This window comes from Ciconia boyciana, chromosome 12 (genome assembly GCF_034638445.1).
Source record: "Ciconia boyciana chromosome 12, ASM3463844v1, whole genome shotgun sequence".
In the NCBI taxonomy this organism is placed as follows: domain Eukaryota; kingdom Metazoa; phylum Chordata; class Aves; order Ciconiiformes; family Ciconiidae; genus Ciconia; species Ciconia boyciana.
In genome coordinates this window covers 15,606,906-15,624,500 of record NC_132945.1, presented here as the reverse complement: position 1 = coordinate 15,624,500, position 17,595 = coordinate 15,606,906, and the positions used below count along the sequence as shown (strand labels likewise).

General features: G+C 42.8%; 1 protein-coding gene across 2 annotated transcripts in view; it reads right to left on the bottom strand.

The window, feature by feature from the left end:
- Positions 1-17,595, bottom strand: part of MAMLD1 (mastermind like domain containing 1) — an 83,605-nt gene that overhangs the window by 20,099 nt on the left and 45,911 nt on the right. The window contains exons 2-3 of one of the 2 annotated variants that reach the window (XM_072877183.1): positions 13,376-14,645; positions 12,936-13,162 (exon numbers count right to left, since the gene is read on the bottom strand). In XM_072877183.1, the coding sequence (XP_072733284.1) occupies positions 12,936-13,162; positions 13,376-14,645 (1,497 nt within the window). Of the gene's footprint in view, positions 1-12,935; positions 14,646-17,595 lie in introns of both variants that reach the window. The other variant, XM_072877182.1, reaches the window with a different exon arrangement.

Sequence of the window (17,595 nt, the reverse complement as noted above, 5' to 3'; positions counted from 1 at the left end):
GCAGCGTTCCGAAACCACTGTACAAACTAACCCAGAAAAGAGCGACAAATTACTAGGTTACGCCGAAGAGTCTTTTTTTCCTTAATACTTTCCTTTCTCTCCCCGTTTGCTGCTGGACTTTGGGGAAGGGTGTAAAGGCCGATAAAAATGAGTCCAGAAACCTTCGATACTTCTCCCCGAGCTGGCGAGGTTTCCTTGGGGCTAGAGCTGCGGCTGCTGCCGGGGTCAGCTGGGAGGAGGGAGAGGAGGGCAGGGAGGGAGAAGGGGAAAAAATGAACAGCTGCAAAGCAATTAAGCCTGCCTCTCTGCCTTACTGTCCAAAGCAGGCAGGCAATCTAATTCAGCCTGGTGCCTCTCTTCCTTCAGCCGTCTGGTGCCTGCCTGGGATTCAGGAAAGGGGCTGTCTGACTGCCCACTTTGTCTCCCGAGCCAAAGGGGCCCTTCCCAGCCACGATTTCCAAAGGAAAGAGATCTTGGCTGGCGGTGTCTCTTCTTTTCTGAGAAAAACATGCGCCGAATGTAGCGGCAGCAGCTTTATAACCCTCTCCTGCCCTTCCTCAGCAAACAACCAAAGTGGAGTTGGAGCAAGAAAATGACCCCGCTGGCTCCTGCGCTCAGCACTTGTCTCCCAGCACAATGAATCAATTACCATCCGATCATTATTGTGGTAACTGTATCTTTCACAAGCAAGATTTTATATAGAGATAGAATAGGATGTTTTCTGCTGTTTCCTTCCTGTCATTCCAATCACGAACTACTGTTAAAAATACAATGCATTTCAAGTCTGTCATATTTGCAAGCATGTGTTCCAGCTTCCCCGCTGAACGGCTGCTCTTTTGTTTTCTGCACAGTGTAGGTACGGAGGAACAGCGATAAAGGGAAGCCCATAGGGCAACTGGGTTAGGAACTCACACAGGGCATATAGAGAAGGTCATCTCATTTTCATGCTCCTAATATCAGGGATTACTTTAATTCCTTATTCTGGCCAACTGTTGCAGTTTATAATCTATGGCGCAGGACTCCTTTCAGCATGTCTAAGGTGGTAGTTGTTCTGACATTTCTTCAGAAATTGGCAAAAATATTTCAGTTGGACAATGTCAGTGCGGCAGGAAAAGCCTTTTAGTACCCAGTCAGAAGGAGAAAATAGGCTCTGTTAGGAGAACAGAGTACAAGTCATCTTTGCTTTCAGTTAAGTTTGACAGTAATCTAGACAGCAGGTAGGTACCTTCCCTCTAGCTGAATCAAGACAGAAATGGGCAAAAATGTGTATTTTCAATGCAGCTAGACAGCACTTTGTCTTAGGAAAAGCCTCAATACTGTTATCATAAGCAGAAAGAACTAAGAAATCACAGAGAGCAAGATTTTATTATAAAGTATGAAATTTGAGGAAAGTCTGTAAGCTAAAGCACAGTAGTTTTATATATTGTGTAAACCTAGAATGGAGCAGCATACCCAAGTCAGGAGTCCCTTTCTAATCTCATTCCACATAGGGTCCCTGATGAAGGTCACAGTTCTTTTTAAAATTAAAATTTATAGACGTATGGACATATGACATCTATGTAGGAAAAAGCTCAGACTCTGGACTGGGCATGAAATGGATTTGTCCATTTCTCCCCTCGCTGCCCATATTTTTTCTTAGTAAAAAAAGTTCTTATTAAATGGTCAGTTTTTCTTTTTTTTTTTTTTTTTTTAAAGTAAAATACAACATAAATAAATGTTGGGGATTTTAGACAAAGTCCTAAACTATGGGAAAACACCAATATGTCTAGCAAAACTTTTTTCAGTTAAAGATTTACTCACATTTCAGGACCTTCACACAGTCTGTGGTGATGTTATCAGCATTTCTCTGTTCTTGCTGACCTTAAGCACTCTTAAACGATTAAATACATACTAGTTTCTGATAACAGAATGCCATTCACATTTCAGTAACAATTCACTTTAATGAGATAAGAACTTATACATCAAATTACTCTATCTCTGTTTGAGAGATATTAGCACACTTTGGGGAACTGTAGAATCATAAATAATGACATCAAGAGTCCAACGCTATTCCTGGAGAACTTGTAACTCCTGGTTACATCAATAGCAATTTGAGATGTGTAAGGATTGCAAAATCAGATGTTAATCTGCAGAGAACAACACAGGTATGGGCAGTCTGCATTTTTGCCTTAAGCAAACAAGAACCAACAAGACTATTAATGAGAGAAACCAGCACCAGTTGCTAACTGCACGTATAAACAGGCATTAAAAACAACTGTACTCTTTAAGTGAGTCATGACATCGTAAACAAAACTTTTACAAGAAACCTAATGTTGTTTACAAATTTCCCATTTACATATTTCTTTAATTCTTTGCTTCCCACTCATAACATGTGTGCCAACCTCAGCAAAGCGAGCTGCAAGAGACGGAAACCCGATGCTTAAATTAAAAAACACAGAATCAGCGATATTGACTCGGGCACCTCCTGTTAACAGGTTCTCCGCTTTTTCTGCAGTCGAATAGCTAATGCAATCTAAACACAGAGCTTCTTATCAAACAAAGACAAGATTACTCAGCTTTCTCCTGGCACTGGGAGACTCAGCTCTGTAGATCCTGGAGGCCGCTCTCCGGCGCAGGCTGGGTCGGACTGGGGAGCGGCCACGCTGCCTTCAGCACTCCCCCGGCACGGCACGCCGCGCCGCTCGGCGCTATGGCGAGCCAAGGACGAAAAATACAGCAGGAATTGCTTAATTCCAGCTCTAAATGAGCTCAGCGGGGAATCTAAACAGTCAAGTCAATTGCCAGAATCTGCACTTTTCAACCTCGTTCTGCTCCTTTGATCAGACTGAATTTTGAGCTACGGCGATTAATGGACTAATAGAGGAAGTCACAGGGTATCTCTTGGGAGAAGAGGGAAAGGAAAAAAGAAGTATCTCATCCTTGTTATGCATCTATTCTGCTAAACGCCACATTTCCACGGAGAAAACTAAAATGCTGCTACGGAAAGTGTGCTGACTGAGCTGGAAAGGAGGAGAAAAAGGGGGCCGTATGAAACAAAAAAAATAATGCTCATCCGATCATTCATTCATTGCTTAAACACGCCCTTCGGAGCAATGGTAAAAGAAAACAGACTACCCAAACACAAGTGCCATGTAAACTACCCTTCAATCCAGTACAGTAACAGTTTATACTTATTAATGCCAGAGAGTAAAGGAAATATTAAACACATTTATTATGCAAAGAGAAGCTTCCAAAAGCCCTGAGTATTTAAATGTTGAGAGAAACGGATTTGTTCATGACAGGGATACACACTACTGGTATCCCAGGATAGCATGTCCTTGTCTTTCTGAAAGGGAAGAAACACATGAACATTAGCAGCCTGCAATCACAAAAGAAACAGAGAGGGGAAAAGTCTTTCTTAAGAATTTTTTTTTCCTCGTTTGCTTTTGTTATTGCTGTGCCCAAGAGGAGGGGGCAGCTTTTCTTCCTGCAAGGGGCAAATTTTGCTTCTGCAATTCACGACTGTAAAAAACAAACCCCAGAGGACTGCAAATAATCACTGGACTGATTAAAACATAAACTTATTCAAAGTTTGGCACGTTTACAAAATGCTGGTACGAAAATAAAAACAGAAAAGCCAAAAATAATTCAAATGTAAACTTGAGCGAAGGTAGGAACAGTGCATGAAAGCTTCCAACTCTCTCTTTTTTTGTCATAGCACTAATATGCCATTGCCAATGATTGCTGTGCCCTGTGCCGCATCCTTCTCCTCCACCTTTGGTCTTTCTTGAGCATACAAAGACATACGTACGTGATTCACTCTGCTCTCAGAAATAATCCTGGAGTCGTCCTGGGATGACCTGCCACTGTGTAAATTTAGGTGTGTGTGTTTGAATCTTTACAAGATCAAGCTGTTATTGTAATGTCTTAGACCAGGATCTCATGCTATTTTGTCTACATTACAGGGCTTATCCTCCTTGTGGGTCTCTCATTAATTCTGTAATGGGGAAAAATAGCTTGGCACAGCTTGTCCATAACCTGCATTCACATCTGCATCTGTCTGACGCTGACCGTATTACGTTTTCATTACTTCAATGAGAAATGTTAAAGAATTTTGCTGGTTATATAGAGAATATTATTTATGCTAAAGTAATGTATTTCCTATCTTCTTCTTTTAACACTCCCATATGCAAAGGGTTAAATTGTAATATAGGATTACTTTTTGTTAACAGTAGTGCTTTTAAGAATTACATACTGATCATGATAATATTTTCCTTTAAATATGCTATAAAAATTTAACTTTAAAACGTACATGTAATAGAGTGATTAGCCTTCAAAGCCCGAAGAAGTGCTGCTACATTCTGATTGTGGATTTCTATCAATTATTAGTGCCGGCTGCTTGAAATAGTCCAAAGTGCTCACGACAGAAATATTACGCAGCCAGCACGGCAGACTGATACGCTTCCTAAATGTACAGGTTTTGAAGACAGCTCATAATAGTGTTTGGCTTTCAAACCTTAATGTTAACAGCTTTGATGGGACTGCTTCTAATTTGTATTTAAGACCCATTACCTCTTCCTCTAAGCAATCTTCGTGAAACATCATTTGTTCTAGGGGGATATTTGCCATCCAGCGCAGCTCTGTAATGGCCGTTAATTCACACCATTTTGCTTGCTCCTGTATTAATCAGCAAACTGTGAATCATCCCAGTGTTTCCAGACTCGCAGATGTACGAGAGAACCACCGAGGCCAGTTCAGTTTCTCTCCCCATTCAGACACGGAGACAATATCAGTTCCTGTTTACAGCCACGGCTTTGTTTTCCCCCACCCACACACTGAAATTTCTCCAAAATGCCCAGAGAAAAAGAAAAAGAGACTGAGTTCATTTTACCAGGAAAGTTATTTCTAGGTATCGCATCCGAAACAAAACATGTTTGTACTTTTATTCTGTGTGCAGTGTTTACTGCAGCGAGGCAGAAATGACAGGGGAGCAGAGCAGAAGGACCAAGTAGGCTGCTCCAGTCCCCCACCCTGCCGAGCCGCCGTCCGGCGCCAGGCACAGGGTTTAACAGCATCTGAAGCACTCTCTTATTTATTTGGTTGCTTTTTATCCTAATTGTTAAATTAGACTTCGGTTCTGTAAGTATTTCTGCCTTGTGGAATACAGACGTAATTTCAGACTACTACAACGCAACACTAGGTAGAAACCCCCCCAAAAATCAAGGGTACAAACCATGCTCTCGCACTATCACTGCAAAAAGTGTTAAAATTAATTATTAATTTAGGCATCAAATTTGAGGTAGTAAGAAGGGCATGGTTTTAGGGAAGTGTGCACATTCTCTGAAAGCCAGGCTGCTTTTAGCTCAAAATAAGCTCCCCAAACTGCCATTTACTGAGAAAGATACAGAAAATCCAGATAACAAACAAACCTATCTTCCACAAATGTGGGAAAAAATGGAATGAAGATGTTCTGATATTAATGGGAATTTACAGCACAGATGAAATGAGTTCGGTGTACAATAGGGTCATGGAAACCATTTCCTCATTGCTATTCATCAGCATGCCGTGCCGTGAACGCACCTTTTCAACGTAAGAATTATGGGTGTACTGACTTGTAAGTGAGGATGCAAGTAGTGTGCCTTACCCATCACTAACCACTATTCACGTCGTTATTTTTAAGGATGATACACAGAAGGAAGTTATGGCATTCATTATGAAGCCAAACAGCGAGAAGGACCCTGAGCCTTTCCCTAGATTCCTACGATGTTTATAACTTCATTGCATCTAGGGACACAGTTGAGAAAAAAAAAGATGTTCAAAACCTTTTGCTCAACTGCTTGTAAATTAAAGATTTCTGCATATGGATGGGTTTTTTTGTGGTAGTAAAGAAAGCAAAATGGGTTGCTTGAAAAAAAAAGAAAGCAAGAAAATCTGCAGTTGGGACCTGATAGCCCAGGAAAACTTGTGAGGACTGCTACCAAGCTGCCTAGAAAACCCGAGAGAAACTGCCTACCTAGGCTGGCAGGATCAGAGCGGTTTTGGTACAAATGGGTGTCAGAATATGGTTTCACATCAAATGAATCAGACACTTTTTAGCGTGATACCACCACTTTCTCTACACCTTTGAGAGAAGAGGTTCTCTCCCACCCCCCGCTGCAGAGCAGAAGGAAACAACTGTCTGTTGCTTAAAGCTCAAAACCACAAAAGCAAGGGGTTTTTTAGAGTTAATGCAGAACCTCTGTGCGACGGCACACTCTGCTCCGCTCACCCCGCGGCTGTACGGCCCTGCCGGGAGTGGAGCGGGGCTACGGCACTGACAGCCTGGGTCCTGGGCACCAGGAAACTCACTGAAAGCAGCCTGCCAGGCTGAAATTCAGCGCCGTGTCCTAAATTTCTCTGGGATAAGTCACATTTCCATCTACGTGTTCACAGGACATAAGTACTACTTCCTCTTGTCTTTCTCCACCGAAAACCCGGACAATACCACGTCAGCCCGCACACACATCGCTTCATCGTCCTGCAGGTAACGAAGAGCAAGACTTTCTTGAACGCCTGCCAGCACCCCTTGCTGGTGTTCATAGTACCACCCGAGTCTCTTTTTTCTTTCCAAGTGGATTTTAATTTGTCCAGCGTGAGATTCCCATAGAGTTGTCTGTGTCCTAAGTGCTAAATTGCTGGCAGCACGTCTTCCATTTTATTAAGCAGGTCGTAACTAAGGGAAGACCCGGCTGGATTGAGGAAAGCGCTGCAGCTTTGATGTAGCGTCCACATTAATTTCAGATCCGAAAGGAAGGCGATGGTGAGGGTGGGGGAGGATGCTCCCTACATGGTGTTCGGAAGGATTTGGTCTGTTTACAAGCTTCTCCTCCTCAGATCGCTTCCCCTAATGATGTGCTATGTGGCGTCCAAAAGTGCTTTCAGCACAAAAGATAGCTAAACTGGAAGGAATGATGAGTGCATTAGGCAGAGCTGCTAGAAATAGCAATGCCTGTAAACATCTTAAAATACAAGCCAAAGAACTGGGAAGGTTAAAACATGGCTACAAGGGCTCCACTACAACAGGGAAATGATTTGAAATATCTGTAATCTAACAGAAGAAGACAACACACGCGATTTAAAAAACACTGCAAAAGAGCAATGGGCTAAGAAGATCAGATGTGAACAAAGTTTTTTATCTTGGTTACTGCACTTCTGAAAATGTTGTATAACTGTTGGCATGTTGAGGCCAAACATCCCATTTCTTTCCACAAGTTTACTCCTTACTTTCCAAAGCTTATCTTACATTATTTAATCGCAGGGGAGGGAGGGGAAGGGAGAAGATGGCAGTCCAATAGTTTCAGTCAAGCTCCTTTCAGACTCTCTTGAAAGAAGGAAGGGGAGAATCTCCAAGTTTGAAAAAAAATATCAACTCAGTTGCAAGTGCACAGATAAATATAAATTCAGAAATGACCATTCAAGAAGACGTTTTTACATCTGTGGAGAGGTCAGCTCAGCCTTATTGCTCTCTGTAATCCAGATTCATCACCAGCTTCCTTTATTCGCCTATTCAGAGGCACTTAATTAGCTGAAGGGCTTGTTGCTTTGCCTTCAAAAGCTCTCCACTCCCTCAAAGGCTTTGCTTCGGTATTGTGCTACCACTGCCCTTTGAAATCAAATCTGTTTTTCTTCTCCACAGCATTAGTAAAAGAAAAAAAAAGTAATATTTTAAAAACTTTTTCCAAAGAGAAGAGAAAAGAAAAGAAAAGAAAAGAAAAGAAAAGAAAAGAAAAGAAAAGAAAAGAAAAGAAAAGAAAAGAAAAGAAAAGAAAAGAAAAGAAAAAGAAAAGAAAAAGAAAAGAAAAAGAAAAGAAAAAGAAAAAGAAAAAGAAAAGAAAAAGAAAAAGAAAAAGAAAAAGAAAAAGAAAAAGAAAAGAAAAGAAAAGAAAAGAAAAGAAAAGAAAAGAGAAAAGAAAAATAAGATGACGGGGAAATACCAGCGGAACTTCATTCAAAGTGGCTTTAAAGAGAAGTTTGACAGTTAAAGAAAAAGGCGGGGGGGAACTGCAGATGAAATCTGGCCAGTAGTTCTGCTCTTATTAATAATACATGAAACTGTAGTTGTTTTATGTGTTAGGAAGACTCTTCATGACACCTTGGAAATCCCAAATAAAACATGATTTTTCCCTGTGCTTACAAGAGGACTGTATGTACTCAGATGCTGTGGGCTGTGTTCTCTGCTTTTCCAAACTCTTAATCAATCTGCATCAGAGCTTATAAACATAAAGTGCTGCTGAATCAGAACAGTCTCAGATCTAACAGTTACGGTGCGCTGACTTTCCACGGGCAGAAATAACTTCACCTAACATAGGACACCCAGGAATCAGTCTGTGGTATTAACATTTCTGTTTATATTAATAAAAGCTGTATTTTGTATTCCATTATATTTATTTAACCTTTGACATCTAAGCTCTGGGTCAGTTTGCTCTTTATAACAGTGCATTTCTTCTTCACTTTTGTTTCTGTATTTAGAGAACTCATGCTCAGAAACAAGATTTTTTTGTTTAATTCCCCCCCCCCAGTATATTTAATCTAGCTCAGGGGTTTTGGTGTTTCTCTGCAACCTATAATTTGCTCTGCCAAATCAGATACTGTATTGCTGCTTTTACCACAGTTAAAGAAACACTGTCAAGTCCTTTTCAAAGGTTTTTTTAGTCTTCAGCATGTTCTTCACTATCTCATATGCAGTCCACATGTAGTAAAATATAGGCATTTTTACTGCAAATAGTATTATTTTTCTCTCTGTCTCTTCTCCTATCATTTTTCCTCTACCATCATTTTTGGCAATGGAGCTGAAACAAATATACCCTTCACTGACAATCCAGTATACGACTATCTGGATGTCAGCAGGAATGCAGAGAGCTCTAAGAATAGCACGTTTGGTTCCTGCAGCGCAAGCGGAGCTCAGAAATGCACAGTGTGTCCCACCCAAACAATGGCTATTTATTAGCTACATCCCCCCAACAAAACAACCTTTTAAGTTGTGTTTTGGTTTTCAACATTATACACGCAGAGCAGTGGGCAATTCTGCCCTCCTCCCCGAGACTCTCCAATTTTAACTCGGACAAAGTTGGGCTTGGAAAAGTAATGGCCACCCAAAGCGTTTCTTTTATTCCAGTCTGACTGAAACGGCAAAGATCACCAGCTCATTTTCCTGCCTTCAGGGGAACCCTCCTTTCTGTTCGCAAAGACCTGTGTCTGTTCCTATATTGGCAGGAGAGAAAGAAGAGCTCTTCTGGAAGCAGTGATGTCGTAGCAGCATTGCTGACCGCAGAATTGGGCCCAATATATCTGACATGCCAGGAGATCTGCAAGTACAAACTGTATTTAGACATGAAAATCCGGGAGATGCCCAACTATTCAACCCGCCTGGGCAAATGCAGCTTTTCACGCACCCAGAAACAGCCAATAAAGTCAAGTGGCTAAGCTTAAGCCCAGAAAACAGCGTGTGATAGTTTTGCAGACTATCTTTGACTCTCTGGCATTTACTACCATCTTTATATTGTGGATTTATGAGCCCAGACCTTTGAGTATAATGTCACTCAGCAAGTATCAGTCCTACATGAGTAAAATGAAAACCTGCACGTATCCACAAGAGCAATGTTAGCACCACCAGGCTTTGCAATATCGCACAATGCAAACTGTCAGTGCCTCAATCAATATCCGTCAAAGCTCAACAATAAAGACATAGTGCTTCAGATGGGAAAAATTAGCCCTTATCAGATTTACCAGTTGTCCAGGCAATACAGGATCTGGGATGCAGACTGATTACGCTTAGGAGGTATTAAGTACAAAAATGGTAGAGCTGTGAGGCGCCACTGGTAACGCAGCTTTTGGAATGCGGAGTCTTTCCTTTAATACGCATTAAAACAACAGCAAAAAGCTCACTCTGGGTGTATGTCCCAGCCGCTGCTCTCTTCCCCATGTTGCTCGGCCTGCTACAAGGATCAAATTTCATGGTTTATTGTTCTCCCTCCAACTGGCCACCATCCACATTCTTCTTCTGTACAAAGCTGCACCTCTTGCTCCAAAGGAGACAGCACTATGCCTTCTTTTTATAAATTTTAGTCACATTTACAAACACACACACAGAGTAAGGGGGTGACTTTTAAACACTAAACAACATTCCAGGGAATGCTGTTATTTTTCTTTGAGTGAATTTCTGTGAATGAGGCTAAAAAAAGGCAATTTTCCACCAGAAGGTTACTAATTTCTGAAGATGCAGAAGTTGTCTCCCCTGAAGATGCAGAAGTTGTCTCCCCTGTCTTCTGAATCTTTAACATTTTGCCTCTTAATGAAACAACTGCTCTATGCCTGAAAAGTCCAATTTATCACCCGCCTCGGGAGAGAACTGGCACCAAGATTCTGCAAAGCTCAAATTCAGCTCCAGGTACGCTGCTGGCAATCAAAACCACAGTCACTGCAGCTGCTTCGCTGTAACGGAGTAAAATTGGTACACAGCAGGTCGGGTCCAAAATTTCAGTATCAATGTCTCAATGTAAATAAGAAATCTATTGCAGACAAACAACAGCTCTACATGCTAGATTCAAAGAAACATAGGAAGTATCCCAGAATTTTAAGGTTGCCTACCTAGAATATTTTTTTCCATGTCATTTTTCTTTTAATTCAGCACTCAGGACCCATTTTCTTCTATGAGATTTGCAGTAAAGTTATCAAAAACCTAACAAAATGTTCAACTCCTGAACATCCACCATCTTTCTTCGGCAGCTCAACAGACTGTAAAACTGAAGCACTGTCATCTGGTGTATAACTATGGTAATAAGTCTGACTTGTAAAATGAGGGAGGCACCATAAGTTTACCTAACTAGGCTGAAAATGTAAAACGCTCAGCACCTGTAACCATTGTCTTAACTGTCCTTGATCTTTACTGATAGCGGCCAAATTATAATAACTCTCTCTCTGACAGTGAGAATCAGCTAAAAATGCAGCACAGGCAGAGCACTAGGAAAGCTGCTGGAAGAGGGGCTATTTGGCCAATTAAAGAGACTCACTGAAGGAATTCCCCCCCCCCTTTTTTTTTTTGGCTAATCATTGATGAAGGGGGTTCAGAGGTGTAAGACAAAAATGCAAACCAGGGAAAACTAGGGCACAGGAAACCTCAGGAATCCAACAGGGACGTGGCAACTCCACACACCCAGCAGGGGAGCCAGAAAAAAATATGTGCTCAAAGGTTATGGACATATGATCAAAAGCGATCATGTTACTGCAGTTAACAACTTACCAGCCATCATCCGAGATGCAGTAAAACACCGTGAATGTATTCTTCACCCACACTGCCTCCAGAGTAAAACATCTGATGGGCAGTAATTCATGAAGCTGCAGCAACTTACTCACTTTCACTCGTATGTCCATCCATACTCCTAGATCCCAAGCCAGCAAGACCCTCTACTTCGTGGTTACTTTGGGTCCCACCGAACACAAACAGGGTCCTCACGTGCTTAAAGCAACGTAATTGCTTCAGGCCTTTGTTGAATTGGGGGCCTCATATTGATAACCCTTTAGAGTCAACTATATATGCCATATTGTTACATGTTATGTATTTGGATAAGCAAATTCAGCAAGTCACCAGTCCTTCCCAGTGTCTGGTTTAAGCTGCTGTATCGGAGCAAGGGAGTACTGAGCATGCACAACTTGGAAAAGAGTCGATCCTAAAGTGGCACGGTGGAAACGCACCTCATTGATTTACCACTAAGAAGCTGACGTTTAGTAAGTATCCCCTTATTTCTCATTGCTATCATAGGACAAGGTTACACCAAGTCACCTACATTGGAGAAATCCACCTCTATAAGAACCAGTCACTTAGCAGGGAAGAAGAGCAAAGAAACCCAGGCTCTGGAGTGTATTCCCCAGCTAAGCACCATGCTCTTGAGCAGATCCTAGCAGAGCTTCAGAGATCAACCTCTGATTTGCTGGGTGAGAAGTGTTTCAGTCCTTCACGAGGAGCTGATGGAGTGCCTGTGTGCACAGCTAAGCAGCTTGGAGGATTCTGCTTCCAAAGTGTTGGTTCACCCTAACAAGGTACTTGGCTTTGGTGGTGAGGTTCAATCTGTTTCCTACTGTTCGTCCTAACAAAAAGATAGCTATTTATTCCTCATACCCAGGCTGCTCTCAGACTGAGTCCCCAAGCCCTTCCTTGCGCTTAAGTCCCCGCTCACGGTAAATCTCTCTTATCTGGGGTAGTAGCGGACAGCGCTTCGCACTGCTCCTTGAGTCTCAGGAAGAAGGCTGCTGGAGAGAAATCTGGGCTGTGTCTCACTCCGGCCAGCTGCATTTTTGCATTTACCAGCTTGGTTGGTATCGCAGATCAACAAAGGGTGGGGACTGGCCCTCATCCAAAGCAGGGCATTGCTTCTGGCAAATGCTGGTAACAGGTATTTCAAGTCTGCCCCTTTGTACTGTTTGACCTGCTGTCCATGAAGGAGTCATATTTTAACTTCACTTCTTGCCCCACCTGATCTTTTCTAGCCTCAGAAGCATAACACAGAGCTGAATTTGTTGAAGGGCACTAAGAAAAAAAATATATTCCCACTAAAAAGATGATGGAAAACATGTTATGGGAACATCCTTACAGCTTACAATATAAGCTAAATAAGAATATCACCTATACACATAAAAATAGTTTATTTTAGTGGTATGAAATGTGTTTTGCCTAATAGCATAAAGTTCTCCACTGGGCTAGAAGAGACAATGCGTGGTGGAATTACAGTACATTTCAACTGAAGAAATAAAGTTACTTCTGATAACACCAGGATGTTGTTACCGCCTTGTCCTTGTATACACTGTGCACACCCCAGAAGTTTAGCGATGTCGCATTTGAAACACAAAGGAAAGTAAAAATAAGAAAATAAACGACTCGATATTTTCACATAAGCCCTATAAGACAGAAGAGACGTTCTCACCTGTCTGCTTTGAGAGGGCAGTGTGGCAGGCTGCATGTGTCTCTGCATCCGATGTGGCTGTATCAGCTGTCGAAACTGCTGCTGGAGAAACTGGCTATTGTTAGCCTGCTGGGACTGCTGCGTGGCTGGAGACTGCTGCTGCTGCTGCTGCTGCTGCTGGAGATAGTGAATGAGAGACTGCTGCCCTTGTCCTGCTGTCAGAGGTGACATCTTTTGAGTCGCGGACTCTGAGGCAAAGTGAGACAGTGGTTTGGTGTTATTGAAAGAGAACTGGTCTTGGCTAACAGGGCTCTCATTCACCAGACCTGGCTGTAAGCTACTGGATGGCTGTTGCATAATTATGTTCATGTTTTTGGACTGGTTTGTAGTCATTGATTTAAAAAGCGAGCTCTGCATACTTGTGGGGTTGCTGGTGGGAGTGATGTTAGAGATTAATGTACCTTGAGGACTGAAGGGCTGCTGATGCAGAGCTGGGCTCGACAGCTTTTCTGGCCTGTATGGTGGAGAAGGTCCAGTATTTGTGGAGGCCATGCTGGCAACCAAGTTGTTCTGTGGACTTTTGATGTTGTTGGCTGGTAAGCTGGCTGCCGTCAGGGTGGGCAGCATGGAGCTCTGCGGGCTGAAGGGCTGCTGGTTCAGAGCTGGGCTGGAGAGCTTCTCAGACCCATAAGGAGGAGAGGGGCCATTAGATGGGGTGCTGCTGGAAGTCATGCTTGAAAGCAGAGTGTTTTGAGGACTCTGAATGTTGTTTCCTGGTAAATTATTAGCAGGCATGCCAGACACCATAACATTTTGAGGACTGAATGGTTGATGGTGTGGGGATGATCCTGCCCTGTAAGGCGGAGAGAGACCAGGAGGAGACATAGTTGGCCAGCTGGGAGCCTGTACTTGTTGCTTAGTCGTAGACACCTGCTTGCTAGCTGCCAGCTGCTTTAGCTGCTGAGCGTGCCAGTTGGAGCCAGGTATGTTGGGTAAGGGTACTGGAAGCATAGGTGGTGGCTGGTTCTTGCTCTGAGCTGCTGTAGAGATGGGCGATGCAGCAGGTTTGTTTGAGGGAGGAACTTGGAAGTTAGCTCCAGCAGATGATGGTCTCATCTGAGGAGATCCTCCACTGGTTGGATTGCAGCCCGGAGAAAAATCTTTGTTAGCAACGTGGTTCTCCAAGTGGGAATTCTGTGGGGAGGACTTTGGAGTGGTACTTATGCTTGGTTGAGAATGACTCAGCCCAAGTGGCTCTTCAGCCTTGCTGCACAAAATCTTCTCCAGATCCAGATCATTGGGAGAAGGATCAGGCATTTTCGTCAGCTCTTCCAACAGATCTTGCAGCTCTTGGTCCACAGACTGTAAGCTGTTTCCTTTCTCATCATAGTGGACAATGTTATTGTTTTGCCCTCCTATTGACCCCTTCTGATTTATTTCCGTGTTGGGTGGCACTGAAAACGGGGAACCAATGCCACCGCCATTCATGTGATTGTTTTCGAGGAGCACTGGATGACCTGCGACTCCCAGGGAAGAAGCGCTGTGACTGGCGGAGAACGGAGAACTTTGCATTTCTGGACACGCCACGTTGGGATTGGCACCCTGGCCCATGGCAAGGTTTACGTCATCAAGACAAAGTCTTTTACTGTCATTTGGGAAAATGACATCAGGCATGCCACTGGAGGCAGGAGAACTATCATCTTCCAGTTTTCTTTTAATGGATCCCTGTAACTGGGAAAATAAAAAAGGAAGAAGAAAGGATCTGTTATTGACCTTATTCTAACATGCTCTGAAGCTCCATACTGTAACACTGGGTTGGAGATAAAGAAAATTAAATCTTACAATTAAAAAACCAATCATGCGAGACAAATTCAATCAGGATTTAAGTGGGTGCGACTTCACTGAAATCAAAAGAGTTATAGTCAGACAAAGGCTAAATCTCACATGTTGGCCTTAAAACAGATGTTAAGGCTATAAAACACTGTCTGTCATGTGAACTGTAATAGAAGTTTTTTAAATAATGTCTGGTACCATTTCAATTAAGACATTATACTCCCTGAATAACAAACATGCCAACATTTTTATGGTAACATTTTTTAGGTCTAAACAATGGCAGATCTGAGTGAAACCCTGGACTGAGTTTAGTGACCTTCTACCAGTGACTTGGATTAAATTCAGACCTGAGACAACTAAATTGTTTTACATTCTTCATAGGCAGAACATCTGAAATAACTGACATACTTTCTAAACAAACCAAAACAAAACAAATTCTCAACTATCTATCTAAACAGACTTTCAAGCTTCCTAATCACAGATGTTTTAGATTTCAGAAACCAGTAAATAAGTCTAAGGCAGTACGGGCTTTGTTCTTTTGAAGGATTGCAACTCATTCATAAAAATGGAAGTGTTTTCAAAATACAATTATATAAATACCTTGTTCTACAAGAAATGGTAGAGTTGTAAATCCACAAATCTTAGGGAAAAAAACCTGCCTTATGCATACAAAGAAAGTGAAACTGAAAACAATGCTTCTAATACTAATTCAGCGTGATATGGCAATCTCTTCCAAATATAATCATCTGTGGCTTTCAATTTTAACAAGCATGACCTGTATGTCATAGGATTAATCAGACATTAACATTGCTGCTTCAAGTTAAGGGAAATAAGCATTATGTCCTTGTTTATCAATAGAGGGAGGGAGCATTTAGAAAAGTATCTAATCAGCAATGGGAAAACCATAGAAAGTCACTGTTCCTCTAAGCCGGCTCACAGTAAAGCCTCTCCCAGCCCTGGCCTACAACTGCAAGTGCTGCCAGTCATTCACTGCCATGAGAATAATTCACATCTGGGAACAGCTCATATCACCAGAAAAGCCCCACCACCTAACCCCAGTGTAACCAGCCCACTCTAGGGCTGTGGTGGGTATGACCAACTCCTCAATTGGACTCTAATCATTAAGCACATCACAGTTTTGCCTAAGGGTCACCATGCAATGGCCAGCAACTTTGGTGCTCTCAGACGACAGTGTCACAGGACGATCGCTGTAGGGTGTGCGGGGGCTGCAGGGCACAAGGTGGGCACCCCTTGTGCGGCTCCTTCTGCAATGTGCACATGAACGTCGCTGTGCAAACAGCCAATGTCCACCCCTAAATTCAGCCTATGTTCAGGCAATCGACCACAAACGTGCATTGTTCTGACCTGGGAACATGGGAGAGCTGCCTGGTGGCTCAGTCAGCTGGGCTCACATGAGTGCTCTCTCATCACTTGCTTCTAAATTGGTAGGCAGAGAGAAGATTGCAGATTTGTACCTACAGTTGCTCAGGCTATAGATGCAGTTTAGGATTAGTATTAGACATTGCCATGCTAGTATCCAGCTTACACAGACATTTGGAGGAGAGGGAGAGGATCCAAGTTAATTGTGTATGATCATCATGGCAGATGGAAAAGTAGGTCTGCATACTACGGAGAGCTGCTGATCAGGTTTTAGGAGGAGTTCACCTACCCTCCATCAACAGACACAGAAGTTTGGAATGGCATTGTGGCACGGAGACCTTTTTATGTGGATATTTTCCCCCTCCCCTCTAAGAGTTATCCCTTACTAGAGCAATCAGTGCTTCTCTCCAGTTGCATTGCTTTAACACGGGCTGCACTCAAAAACCACTGGCAAGCGAGAAGCAACGCTGAGTGGGGAGCGTTGCTTTCAGTGCACCGTTCAGTGGTTGCCTGACAGCCCTCTTCGGTCAGCAGTGCTGCGCGTGGTTTGAATCGTTGCTCTGCGAGGCACCGCCTTTACATCACAGCCAGAGACAGCTGAAGCATCAGCGATTTGATTATTCCTCTGGGCTGATGAGGCCAAAATTTGCTTAGCTTTAGGAAATGGAACAAGGCCTAAAACTTCTCCCAAGTGTTGGTCTAATGATGGATGAAATTGTTTTCCTTCATTTTCTTTGCTAAAACTAAGCCAGAGTTGCGTGTTTCGACAGATGTTGCCCTGTGTAGGCTGAAACATGTTGGTAGAGCATAACTACATGTATCTAAAGCCAGACATGTATAAAGAATCTTTACAGGGGCTTCACACACCCAAAATAAACACAGCGTGTTCCCAGGTTGCACCCTGGGAACCTTCGGGCAGGAAGTGGTGGGGATCTCCCACACTTGGCCAGCTGACATGCTGGCATGCATGCCCTTGCCAGTGCTTCTTTTGCCATAGGACATTCCTATGCTCTGAGTTACTGGGGAAAAATCTGGGCTTTGTAAACACTTTGAAAATAGTTTTTTAACTGTTGCACTGGGGAGTCAATGTGATGGGAAAACAAAACTCCATTTCCCCAAGACTATTACTAGATATAAACAGATAAAATAAGACCATAGCTTTCAGATGGCATGGGCATTCCAAAACTGGGACAGGATTTTTAAATAGGATGCTGTTGCTTAGCCCTTGTGAGAAGCCTGGCTGTAAGAGAGGAAGTGAAATTAGCTGGGTGTTATGTTCTCTTGAAAAGCAAGACTCCTATTTCCCAGGTGAATATTTGCACAAGGACCATAAAATCCAGAAGACCAATTTCCCCCAGTGCAGGCAGGTATAACCCAACACAATTTAGCAGCATTGCTTTTGCTTAAGATAGATTTGACTGCAGCCCCAAATTTGAGAGAGAAAGATACAATCCTTAAAGCAACTCAA